The sequence below is a fragment of the Manacus candei genome, unplaced genomic scaffold (genome assembly GCF_025592945.1).
Source record: "Manacus candei isolate 608988 ecotype Guabito, Panama unplaced genomic scaffold, ASM2559294v1 h1tg000226l, whole genome shotgun sequence".
Classification (NCBI taxonomy): domain Eukaryota; kingdom Metazoa; phylum Chordata; class Aves; order Passeriformes; family Pipridae; genus Manacus; species Manacus candei.
This window is the reverse complement of record NW_026138274.1, coordinates 24,779-37,081: the sequence shown is the minus strand read 5'-3', so window position 1 is coordinate 37,081 and position 12,303 is coordinate 24,779. Positions and strand designations below refer to the sequence as shown.

Sequence of the window (12,303 nt, the reverse complement as noted above, 5' to 3'; positions counted from 1 at the left end):
CTGCCCCGCAAACCACCCCAAAACCTACCCCCCAAAGACCCTAAAAAGCACCCCAGACCCCCTAAACTACCCCCAAAAACCCCCCAACCCCCACCCCAGACCCCCCCCAAACCCTCCCCAGACCCCCAAAAAAAACCCCAAACCCTCCCCAGACCCCCCAAACTCTCCCCAGAGCCCCCAAAACTCCCCCCAGACCCCCAAAAAACCCCCAAACTCCCCCCAGACCTCCCCAAACTCCCCCCAGACCCCCAAAACTGCCCCAAACCCCCCCAAACCCTCCCCAGACCCCCCCAAACTCCCCCCAGACCCTTCCCCCCTCTTCAAAATCCCCCCCCAAACTCTCCCCTCCCCCTCCCCGGGGTTTGGGGGGTCCCAGCTCCGTCTGGGGGTGGTTTTTGGGGGGTCTGACCCCTCAGTGACCCCCCCCTGACCCCCCCCAGGGGTGAACGAGTGCCTGGAGGGGGGGGGGGGGCTGTTCCCACGGCTGCCGGGACCTGCCCGTGGGCTACCAGTGCCTGTGCCCCCCCGGGACCACCCTGGGCCACGACAACAGGACCTGCCAGGGTGGGTGAGACCCCAAAACCACCCCAAAAACACCCCCAAAATACCCTGAGAAACCCTGACCCCAAAAACCCCCCCAGGGACCCCAAAACCCTCCCTTAAATCCCCCCAAATCCCCCCTGTGCCCCCCTGGGACCACCCTGGGCCACGACAACAGGACCTGCCTGGGTGGGTGAGACCCCAAAAACACCCCTGAACCCCAAAACCCCCCCCAAAAAACACCCCGGGACACCCTGACCCCAAAAACCCCCCAGGGACCCCAAAAACCCCCCCAAAATCCCCCTAAATCCCCCCTGTGCCCCCCTGGGACCACCCTGGGCCACGACAACAGGACCTGCCTGGGTGGGTGAGACCCCAAAAACACCCCTGAACTCCAAAAACCCCCCCCAAAAAAACACCCTGGGACACCCTGACCCCAAAAACCCCCCCAAAACCTCCCCAAAACCCCCTAAACCCCCCCCTGTGCCCCCCCGGGACCACCCTGGGCCGGGACAACAGGACCTGTCTGGGTGGGTGAGACCCCAAAAACACCCAAAAAACCACCCCCAAACACCCCGAGAAACCCTGACCCCCAGGGACCCCAAAAACCTCCCCAAAAACCCCCTGAAAATCCCCCTAAATCCCCCCTGTGCCCCCCCGGGACCACCCTGGGGCCCGACAACAGGACCTGCCTGGGTGGGTGAGACCCCAAAAACACCCCCAAAAATACCCTGAACCCCAAAAACACCCCAAAAAACACTCTGACCCCCAAAACCCCCCAAAACTGCCCAGGCCCCCCCATTTTGGGGTCCCCAGGAGTCAGGGTTTCCTGGGGGGGGGGCACTAGGGGGGTTTGGGGTTTTTTTGGGGTGGTTTTGGGGTGTTTTGGGTGGTTTTGGGGTCTTTGTTTTGGGTGGTTTTTGGGTGGTGGTTTTGGGGTGGGTTTTGGGTGGTTTTGGGTGTTTTTGAGGTGGGTTTGGGTGTTATTTTTGGGGTGGTTTTTGGGTGGGTTTGGGTGTTTGGTTTGGGGGTGTTTTGGGGGTGTTTTTGGGGTGGTTTTGGGGGTGTTTTGTGGTGGTTTTGGGTGTTTGTTTTGGGATATTTTTGGGGTGGTTTTGGGTCTTTGTTTTGGGGTCTTTTGGGGTGGTTTTGGGTGTTATTTTTGGGGTGGTTTTTGGGTGGGTTTGGGTGTTGGTTTTGGGGTGGTTTTGAGGTGTTTTTGTGGTGTTTTGTGGTGGTTTCGGGTGTTTGTTTTGGGATATTTTTGGGGTGGTTTTGGGTCTTTGTTTTGGGGTGGTTTTGGGTGGTTTGGGGTGGTTTTAGGTGTTGTTTTTGGGGTGGGTTTTGGGGTGGTTTTGAGTGTTTTTGGGGTGGTTTTGGGTTGTTTTGGGTGGTTTTGGGCTGGTTTTGGGGTATTTTTGGCTGTTTTGGGTTGTTTTTGGGCTGTTTTTGGGTGGTTTGGGGCTGGTTTTTGGGGTGGTTTTGGCTGTTTTGGGTTGGTTTTGGGGTGTTTTTGGCTGTTTTGGGGGGCAGGGGTGGTTCCCAGCCGTGGGTGACCCCCCCTTTTTGCCCCCCCCAGGCCCCCCCGGGACCCTCGTGGTGACCACCCGGCACCAGGTCCTGGCCCTGGGGGGCCCCCAACCCCAAATCCTGGGGGGGCCCCTCAAACACGGGGGGGCCCTGGATGGAGACGCCCGGGGGGGGACCCTCTTCTGGGGGGACCCCAGCGAGGGGCTCATCTACAGGTCAGGGACCCCCAAACCCCACCCCGAGACCCCCAAACATTCCTGGGACCCCCAAACCTTCCTGGGACCCCCCAAACCCCACCCCGAGACCCCCCAAACATTCCTGGGACCCCCAAACCTTCCTGGGACCCCCAAACCCACCCTGAGACCCCCCAACCCCACCCTGGGACCCCCAAACCTTCCTGGGACCCCCTGAGACCCCCTGAGACCCCCAAACCCCACCCTGGGACCCCCAAACCTTCCTGGGACCTCCAAACCTTCTTGGGACCCCCCAACCCCACCCCAGGACCCTGAACCCTCCCTGGGACCCAATGACCCCAATACCCCCCTGTACCCCCCTGTACCCCCCAATAACCCCCCGTTTCCCCCCAGAGCCCCCCATAACCCCCAATAACCCCCTGTAGCCCCCCCAGAGCCCCCCAATGACCCCAAAACCCCCCAATCCTCCCCTGTACCCCCCCAATAACCCCCTGTTCCCCCCCCAGAGCCCCCCAATGACCCAAATCTCCCCCTGTCCCCCCCCAATCCCCCCCAGAGCCCCCCAATAACCCCCTGTTGCCCCCCCAGACCCCCCAGACCCCCCAATAACCCCCCCATTCCCCCCCCAGAGCCCCCCAATAACCCCCTGTACCCCCCAATAACCCCCTGTACCCCCCATTTCCCCCCCCAGAGCCCCCCAATGACCCCAATCTCCCCCTGTCCCCCCCCCAGAGCCCCCCAATGACCCCAATCTCCCCCTGTCCCCCCCCAATCCCCCCCTGTACCCCCCAATAACCCCCCCGTTCCCCCCCAGAGCCCCCCAATGACCCCCTGTCCCCCCCCCAGAGCCCCCCAATGACCCCAATCTCCCCCTGTCCCCCCCCCAGAGCCCCCCAATGACCCAAATCTCCCCCTGTCCCCCCCCAATCCCCCCCAGAGCCCCCCAATAACCCCCTGTTTCCCCCCCAGAGCCCCCCAATAACCCCCTGTACCCCCCAATAACCCCCTGTACTCCTGTTTCCCCCCCCAATCCCCCCCAGAGCCCCCCAATAACCCCCTGTCCCCCCTGTTTGCCCCCCAAATCCCCCCCTGTACCCCCCTGTCCCCCCCCAATCCCCCCCAGAGCCCCCCAATAACCCCCTGTTGCCCCCCCAGACCCCCCAGACCCCCCAATAACCCCCCCATTCCCCCCCCAGAGCCCCCCAATAACCCCCTGTACCCCCCATTTCCCCCCCCAGAGCCCCCCAATGACCCCAATCTCCCCCTGTCCCCCCCCAATCCCCCCCTGTACCCCCCAATAACCCCCCGTTCCCTGCCCAGAGCCCCCCAATGACCCCAATCTCCCCCTGTAGCCCCCCCAGAGCCCCCCAATCCCCCCCTGTACCCCCCAATAACCCCCCATTAACCCCCCAGAGCCCCCCCACTGCCCCCCAATAACCCCCCCATTCCCCCCCCAGAGCCCCCCAATGACCCCAATAACCCCCTGTCCCCCCTGTTTGCCCCCCCAATCCCCCCCAGAGCCCCCCAATAACCCCCTGTAGCCCCCCCAATCCCCCCCAATAACCCCCTGTCCCCCCCCTTTCCCCCCCAGAGCCCCCCTGGCCCCGGGCCCGGCCGTGCCCCTGTGTGTGGTGCCCGGGGGGGGCTCCCCGGGGGGGTTGGCCCTGGACTGGCTCCATGGGCTGCTCTACTGGACCAGCCCCCCCCGGGGCACTCTGGGGGTCTGCGGGGGGGGCAGGGGCAGGACCCTCCTCAGGGACCCCCAGAGGCAGCCCTGGGGGGTCGTCGTGGACCCCCTCAACGGGTACGGGGGGGGGGCACGGGGGGGGCAAAGGGGGGGCAAAGGGGGGGGCAAAGGGGGGGTATAAGGGGTTATTGGGGGGGTACAGGGGGTTATTGGGGTCATTGGGGGGCTCTGGGGGGCAGGGGGGGGGCACGGGGGGGTACAGGGGGTTATTGGGGGGGCACAGGGGGGGTACAGGGGGTTATTGGGGGGGCACAGGGGGTTTTTGGGGGGTACAGGGGGGTATTTGGGTCATTGGGGGGTACAGGGGGTTATTTGGGGGGGCACAGGGGGTTTTTTGGGGGTACAGGGCGTTATTTGGGGGGGTACAGGGGGTTATTGGGGGTTATTTGGGTCATGGGGGGGTACAGGGGGTTATTAGGGGGCACAGGGGGTTTTTGGGGGGTACAGGGGGTTATTTGGGGGGGCACAGGGGGGGTTTGGGGTTATTGGGGGTTATTTGGGGTTTCCTGGGGGGCACAGGGGGGCTCGGGGGGGGCACAGGGGGTCATTGGGGGTCATTGGGGGTCATTGGGGGTCATTGGGGGGGCACAGGGGGGGTTTTGGGGGTCATTTGGGTCACTGGGGGGGCACAGGGGGGTTATTGGGGGTCATTTGGGTCACTGGGGGGGCACAGAGGGGTTATTGAGGGTCTCCAGTGCCCCCCAGTGCCCCCCAGTGACCCCCCAGTGCCCCCCCAGGTTCCTGTACTGGTCGGACTGGGGGTCCCGGCCCCACATTGCCCGGGGGGCTCAGGACGGGGGGGACCCCCCCCAGCCCTTGGTCAGCGAGGGGGTGGAGCGGCCGCAGGGGCTGGCCCTGGGTGAGACCCCCCCCCCAAAAAACTGACCCCAAACCCACCCCTGGGACCCCAAACCTGTCACCCTGAACCCCCCGACCCCCCCTGAGCCCCCCTGACCCCCCCTGACCCCCCCAGCCCTTGGTCAGCGAGGGGGTGGAGCGGCCGCAGGGGCTGGCCCTGGGTGAGACCCCCCCCCCAAAAAACTGACCCCAAACCCGCCCCTAGGACCCCAAACCCACCCCTGGGACCCCAAACCTGTCACCCTGAACCCCCCGACCCCCCCTGACCCCTCCATGACCCTCCCATGACCCCTTGCCCCCCAGACCAGTGCTCCCAGCGCCTGTACTGGGTGTCTCTGACCCCCCCTGACCCCTTTGACCCCTCTGTGACCCCCCTGACCCCCCCTGCCCCCCCTGCCCCCCAGACCAGTGCTCCCAGCGCCTGTACTGGGCCGACGGGCGCCTCCACACCGTGTCCAGCGTGGGCCTGGACGGGAGCGGCCGCCGGACCCACCTGAGGGACCCCCAACACCTCAGGCAGCCCCTCGGCCTGGCTGTGTTCCAGGTGAGACCCCCCGGACCCCCCCAGACCCCCCCGGGACCCCCCCGGGACCCCCCAAACCCCCCCCATGACCCCCTGACCTGTGACCCCCACGGGACCCCCTGAATCCCCCTGGGACCCCCCAAACCCCCCCCAACCTCCCCCATGACCCCCCTGACCTGTGACCCCCCCCGGGACCCCCCCTTGGACCCCCCTGAGTCCCCCCCAAGCCCCCCTGAGCTTCCCTGTGCCCCCCTGACCTGTGACCCCCCCGGGACCCCTTGAATCCCCCTGGGACCCCCCCAAACCCCCCTGACCTCCCCCATGGCCCCCCAATACCCCCATGGGACCCCCAAACCCCTCCCGACCTCCCCCATGCTCCCCCCTGACCTGTGACCCCCCCCATTACCCCCCCAGGACCCCCTGAATCCCCCTGACCTCCCCCATGCCCCCCCCGACCTGTGAGCCCCCCATTACCCCCCCTGGGACCCCCCAAATTCCCCCCGACCTCTCTCATGGCCCCCCCTGACCTGTGCCCCCCCCAATACCTTCCATGGGACCCCCCAACCCCTGGGACCCCCATGGGACCCCCTCATAGCCCCCCTGACCCCCCCATGGCCCCCTAAACACCCCCCCAGCCCCCCCCTCATTGTCCCCCCTGACCCCCATTGTCCCCCCTGACCCCTCCTGACCCCCCTGCGACCCCCCCACGGCCCCCCTGACCCCCCCATGACCCCCCTGACCCCCCCATGGCCCCCTAAACACCCCCCCAGCCCCCCCCCCATTGTCCCCCCTGACCCCCAGTGACCCCCCTGACCCCCCAGTGACCCCCCGTGTCCCCCCCCCCCAGGACTGGTTGGTCTGGACCGACCCCCCCCGTGGGTGGGTGGTGGCCGCCCGGCTCGGGGGGGGGGGCCCCGTTGCCCCCCCGGGTGGTGGCCCAGGAGCTCTTCAGCCCCGAGGGCGTCGTGGTGCTGCACCCGGGCAGGCAGCCCCCAGGTAACCCCAAAAATACCCCAAAATCACCCCAAAAATACCCCAAAAACACCCCAAAACACCCCAAAATACCCCTAAAACACCCCCGTGGTGCTGCACCCGGGCAGGCAGCCCCCAGGTAACCCAAAAATACCCCAAATCACCCCAAAATCACCCCAAAATCACCCCAAAAATACCCCAAAAACAACCCCAAAATCACCCCAAAACCACCCCAAAACCACCCCAAAAATACCCCCAAAATCACCCCAAAAATACCCCAAAATACCCCAAAACCACCCCAAAATCAACCCCGTGGTGCTGCACCCGGGCAGGCAGCCCTCAGGTAACCCCAAATACCCCAAAAATACCCCAAAACCACCCCAAAATACCCCAAAATCACCCCAGAAACAGCCCCGTGGTGCTGCACCCGGGCAGGCAGCCCCCAGGTAACCCCAAAACACCCCAAATCACCCCAAAAATACCCCAAAACCACCCCAAAACACCCCAAAAACACCCAGAGACCCCCCCCAACTCCCCCCCAATGACCCCAAACCCCCCCAAATTCACCCCAGTTACCCCGAAACATCCCCCAAATTCCCCCAGAGCCCCCCAACTGCCCCCCAATGACCCCAAAACCCCCCAAATTCACCCCAATGACCCCAAAACATCCCCCAAATTCACCCAGAGACCCCCCAACTCCCCGCCAATGACCCCAAACCCCCCCAACTCTCCCCTAGTGACCCCAAACCCCCCCAAATTCACGCAGAGACCCCCCAAATTCACCCCAATGACCCCAAACCCCCCCAAATTCACCCCAATGACCCCAAAACCCCCCAAATTCACCCAGAGACCCCCCAAATTCACCCCAATGACCCCAAAACCCCCCCAAATTCACCCCAATGACCCCAAAACCCCCCCAAATTCACACCAATGACCCCAACCCCCCCCCAAATTCACCCCAGTGACCCCAAAAAAAACCCCAAATTCACCCCAATGACCCCAAAACCCCCCAAATTCACCCCAATGACCCCCAAAAACCCCTCTGGGACGTTTTCCCGTGTCCCCCCCCCCAGGTCCCAACCGCTGTGAGGGTCGGGGGGGTCTCTGCTCCTTCCTCTGCCTCCCCTCCCCCGCCCGGGACCCCCCCAGCCCCCCGTTCCGCTGCACCTGCCCCGACGGGGAGCACCTGGATGGGGACGGACTCACCTGTCTCACAGGTAACCCCTGAGACCCCCCTGAGCCCCCCCAAAAACCCCTGAGCCCCCCCAAAAATCCTGAGCCCTCCAACACCCCCCAACGAGCCCCCCTGAACCCCCCAAATCCCCCAAACCCCCCTTGAACCCCCCCCTGGACTCACCTGTGTCACAGGTAACCCCTGAGCCCCCCCAAACACCCTTGGGACCCCCAAAATATCCTGCCCCCCCCCGAGCCCCCCCAAAAAATCCTGACTCCCCCTGAGCCCCCCAAACCCCGACACCCCCCCGAACCCCCTGAATGCCCCAAACCCCCCCTGAATCCCCCTGAACCTCCCCCCCAGACTCACCTGTGTCACAGGTAACCCCTGAGACCCCCTGAGCCCCCCCAAACCCTCCTGAGCCCCCCAAAAAATCCTGACCCCCCCTGAGCCCCCCAAACCCCGACACCCTCCCTGAAAACCCCCCTAAATCCCCCAAACCCCCCTTGAACTCCCCCCCGGACTCACCTGTGTCACAGGTAACCCCTCAGCCCCCCCTGAGCACCCCCCAAACACCCCTGAGCCCCCCCAAAAAAATCCTGAGCCCCCCTGAGCCCCCCAATTTCCCCCCCAAGCCCCCCAAATCCCCCTCTGAGACCCCCATAACCCCCGAATTCCCCAAACCCCCCTTGAACCCCCCCCCGGACTCACCTGTCTCACAGGTAACCCCTCAGCCCCCCCTGAGACCCCCTAAAAAGTCCTGACCCCCCCTGAGCCCCCCAAACACCGACACCCCCCCCCTGAACCCCCCAAATCCCCAAACCCCACCTGAATCCCCCTGAACCCCCCTCACCTGTGGCACAGGTAACCCCTCAGCCCCCCTGAGCCCCCCTGACCCTCCCCTGAGCCCCCCAAAAAATCCTGACCCCCCCTGAGCCCCCCAAATTCCCCCTGAGCCCCCCAAACCCTGACCCCCTCCCTGAACCCCCCTGAGCCCCCCAAATCCCCCAACCCCCCCCTGAACCCCCCTCACCCTCACCTGTGTCACAGGTGACCCCTGAGCCCCCCCAGATCCCCCAACCCCCCCCCAAACCCCCCTCACCCTCACCTGTGTCACAGGTGACCCCTGAACCCCCCTGAGCCCCCCCAGATCCCCCAACCCCCCCCTGAATCCCCCTGAACCCCCCTCACCCTCACCTGTGTCACAGGTGACCCCTGAGCCCCCCTGAGCCCCCTCAGATCCCCCAACCCCCCCCGAATCCCCCTGAACCCTCCCCCGGACTCACCTGTGCCCAGGTGACCCCAATTTGCCCCCCCCCCACCTTCTCTGTGTCCCCCCCCCAGACCCCCCCGGGACCCCCGACGCCCCCCCCGGGAACTTCAGTGGGGCCACGAACGGCTCGAGGGGGGACAGGGCAGGTAAGGACCCCCCCCGAGACCCCCTTGTGACCCCCCCCGTGCCCCTGTGACCCCCCTGACCCCCCCCCAACCTCCTCCAACCCCCTCGTGCCCCCCTTGACCCCCCCAATCTCCCCAAGACCCCCCTGACCCCCCCAACCTCCCTGAGACCCCCCTGACCCCCCCCAACCTCCCCCCACCCCCTCGTGCCCCCCTCGACCCCCCCAACCTCCCTGAGACCCCCCTGAACCCCCCCCGTGCCCCCCTGACCCCCTCGACCCCCCTGACCCCCCCCATGCCCCCCTGACCCCCCCAATCTCCCCAAGACCCTCTGACCCCCCCCAGGCCCCCCTGACTCCCCCTGGCCCCTCTCCGACCCCCCCAACCTCCCTGAGATGCCCCTGACCCCCCCCCATGCCCCCCTGACCCCCCCCAACCCCACCTGAACATTTTGTGTCCCCCCCCCCAGACCCCCCCGGGACCCCCAACGACCCCCCCCGGGAACTTCAGTGGGGCCACGAATGGCTCAAGGGGGGACAGGGCAGGTAAGGACCCCCCCAGACCCCCCTGTGACCCCTGTGTGACCCCTGAGACCCCCCTGACGCCCCTGTGCCCTCCCAAACCCCTCCTGACCCCCCCTGACCCCTCCTGACCCCTCCTGACACCCCCTGACCTCTCCTGCCCCCCCCCGTGCCCCCTCAAACCCTAAATGACCCCCCCAAACCCCTCCTGACCCCTCCTGACACCCCCTGACCTCTCCTGCCCCTTTTCCCCCCCCAAACCCCAAATGACCCCTCCTCAAACCCCTCCTGACCCCCCCGACCCCTCCTACCCCCCTGTGCCCCCCCAAACCCCAAATGACCCCCCCCAACCCCTCCTGCCCTCCATGTGCCCCCCAAACCCCTCCTGACCCCCCAACCCCTCCTGCCCCCCCTGTGCCCCCCCAAACCCCAAATGACCCCCCACAAACCCCTCCTGACCCCCCCGACCCCTCCTGCCCCCCCTGTGCCCCCCCCAAACCCCAAATGACCCCCCCCAACCCCTCCTGCCCTCCCTGTGCCCCCCAAACCCCTCCTGACCCCCCAACCCCTCCTGCCCCCCCTGTGCCCCCCCAAACCCCAAATGACCCCCCCAACCCCTCCTGCCCCCCCTGTGCCCCCCCAAACCCCAAATGACCCCCCCCCAACCCCTCCTGCCCTCCCTGTGCCCCCCAAACCCCTCCTGACCCCCCAACCCCTCCTGCCCCCCCTGTGCCCCCCCAAACCCCAAATGACCCCCCACAAACCCCTCCTGACCCCCCCGACCCCTCCTACCCCCCTGTGCCCCCCCCCAAACCCCAAATGACCCCCTTCTCTCTCCCCCCCAGGTGCCCCCGGGGGGTCCCGGGGGGGGCTGACGGCGCTGGGGGTCCTGCTGCCCCTCGGTACGGCCCCAAATTTGGGGGGGGGGAACATGGGGGGGCCCCCAATTTCGGGGGGGTGGAAATGGGGATCCCGGGGGTGGGAAAATGGGGGTCCCGGGGGTTAATGGGGGGTCCCAAATTTGGGGGGGGGAAATGGAGAGGGAGGGGGGTCCCAAAACAAGGGGGGGGGGGAATTGGGGGTCTCAAAGTGGGGGGGGGGACGACATGAGGGGGTCCCAATGGCAGGGGAGGGGGGGACACCCCCAAATTTGGGGGGGTGGGGTGCGAAAATGGGGGTCTGGGAGGGAGGGGCCCAAATTGGGGGTCCAGAAGTGGGGGGGGGTCCAAAACCTGGGGGGGGGGGGCAAATTGGGGGTCCTCGAACATGGGGGGGGGGTCTGTGTGGGGTGGTCCCGGTTTGGGGGGTCTGTAGGGGGGTGTGGCTGTTTTTGGGGGGTGTGGCTGTTTTTGGGGGGGTGTGGCTGTTTTTGGGGACCCCCCCTGACCCCCCCGTGCCCCCCCAGCCCTGGTGCTGCTCGGGGGGGTCCTCGGGGGGGTCTCTGGGGGTGGTGGGTCCATGGGGGAGGGAGGTTCTGGCTTGGGGGGTGGTCCCTGTTTTGGGGGTCTGTGGGGGGGTGTGGCTGTTTTTGGGGACCCCCCCCCTGACCCCCCCGTGCCCCCCCAGCCCTGGTGCTGCTGGGGGGGGTCCTGAGGGGTCTCTGGAGGGGGTGGAGGCGCCGCAGCACCAACAGCATCAGCTTCGCCAACGCCACGTTCCGGAAGGGCCCGCGGGACCCCCTGGAGGGGGAGGGGGCCTGGGACCCCCTGGTGAGTGAGGGGGGGGGCTGGGGGACCCCCCAGGATGGGAAGGGGGCCCTGGGACCCCCTGGTGAGTGAGGGGGGGGCTGGGGGACCCCCCAGGATGGGAAGGGGGCCCTGGGACCCCCTGGTGAGTGAGGGGGGGGCTGGGGGACCCCTAGGATGGGGGGGGTCTATGGAGCAGGGGGGGGGTCTGGGGGGTCTATGGGGGGGGGTTGTGGGACCCCCTGGAGGGGGGGGGGGCCCTGGGACCCCCTGGTGAGTGTGGGGGGGCTGGGGACCCCCTGGGACCCCCTGGTGAGTGTGGGGGGGGCTGGGGGACCCCCGGGATGGGGGGGGGTGTCTATGGAATGGGGGGGGTCTGTGGGGTCTATGGGGGGGCTGCAGGACCCCCTGGAGGGAGGGGTGGCTGGGACCCCCCCCAGTGTGTGAGGGGGGGGCAGTGGGACCCCCTGGGTGGGGGGGGGGCCTGGGGGACCCCCAAGATGGGGAGAGGGGGGGCCTGGGACCCCCCCAGTGACGGAGGGGGGGCCGTGGGACCCCCTGGAGGGGAGGGGGGGGCTGGGACCCCCCCAGTGTGAGAGAGGGGGGGGGCTGCGGGACCCCCTGGAGTGGGAGGGGTCTATGGAGCAGTGGGGGGGTCTCGGGGGGGGTCTCTGGGGGTCTCTCCCCCCTCACTGACCCCCCCTTTCCCCCCCCCCCCCAGCAGCCCCTGACTCCGGGGGACGACGAGCTCTGAGGGTTGGGGGGGGGGGCTGAGACCCCCCGAGACCCCCCCTGAGCCTTTGGGGGGGGGTGGGGACACCTGGGGGGGCCCCGGGACTGAGAGCGGGGCCGGGAGGACACACCTGGACACACCTGGAGACACCTGGGAACACCTGGGCACACCTGGACACACCTGGAGACACCTGGGAACACCTGAGCACAGCTGGACACATACCTGGACACACCTGGGAACACCTGGACACACCTGGAGACACCTGGGAACACCTGGGAACACCTGTGTGTACCTGGGAACACCTGAGCACAGCTGGACACACACCTGGACACGCCTGGATACACTTGTGTGTACCTGGGAACACCGGGGGACACACCTGAGCACAGCTGGGAACACCTGGATACACCTGCGTGCACCTGGACACACCT

General features: G+C 67.0%; 1 protein-coding gene across 1 annotated transcript; it reads left to right on the top strand.

Moving 5' to 3' along the window:
- Positions 1–440: 440 nt before the first annotated feature.
- Positions 441–12,257, top strand: LOC127464461 (low-density lipoprotein receptor-like; the record flags this gene model as incomplete). The annotated part of the gene is given in 13 exon segments (XM_051774799.1): positions 441–460; positions 462–564; positions 2,120–2,285; positions 3,856–4,068; positions 4,749–4,870; positions 5,274–5,413; positions 6,240–6,292; positions 6,294–6,388; positions 7,438–7,581; positions 8,883–8,957; positions 10,303–10,359; positions 11,024–11,166; positions 11,864–12,257. Coding segments are annotated over 13 exon segments (1,364 nt in total), but the record flags the coding sequence as incomplete, so codon positions are not given.
- Between the last annotated feature and the right edge of the window lie 46 nt (positions 12,258–12,303).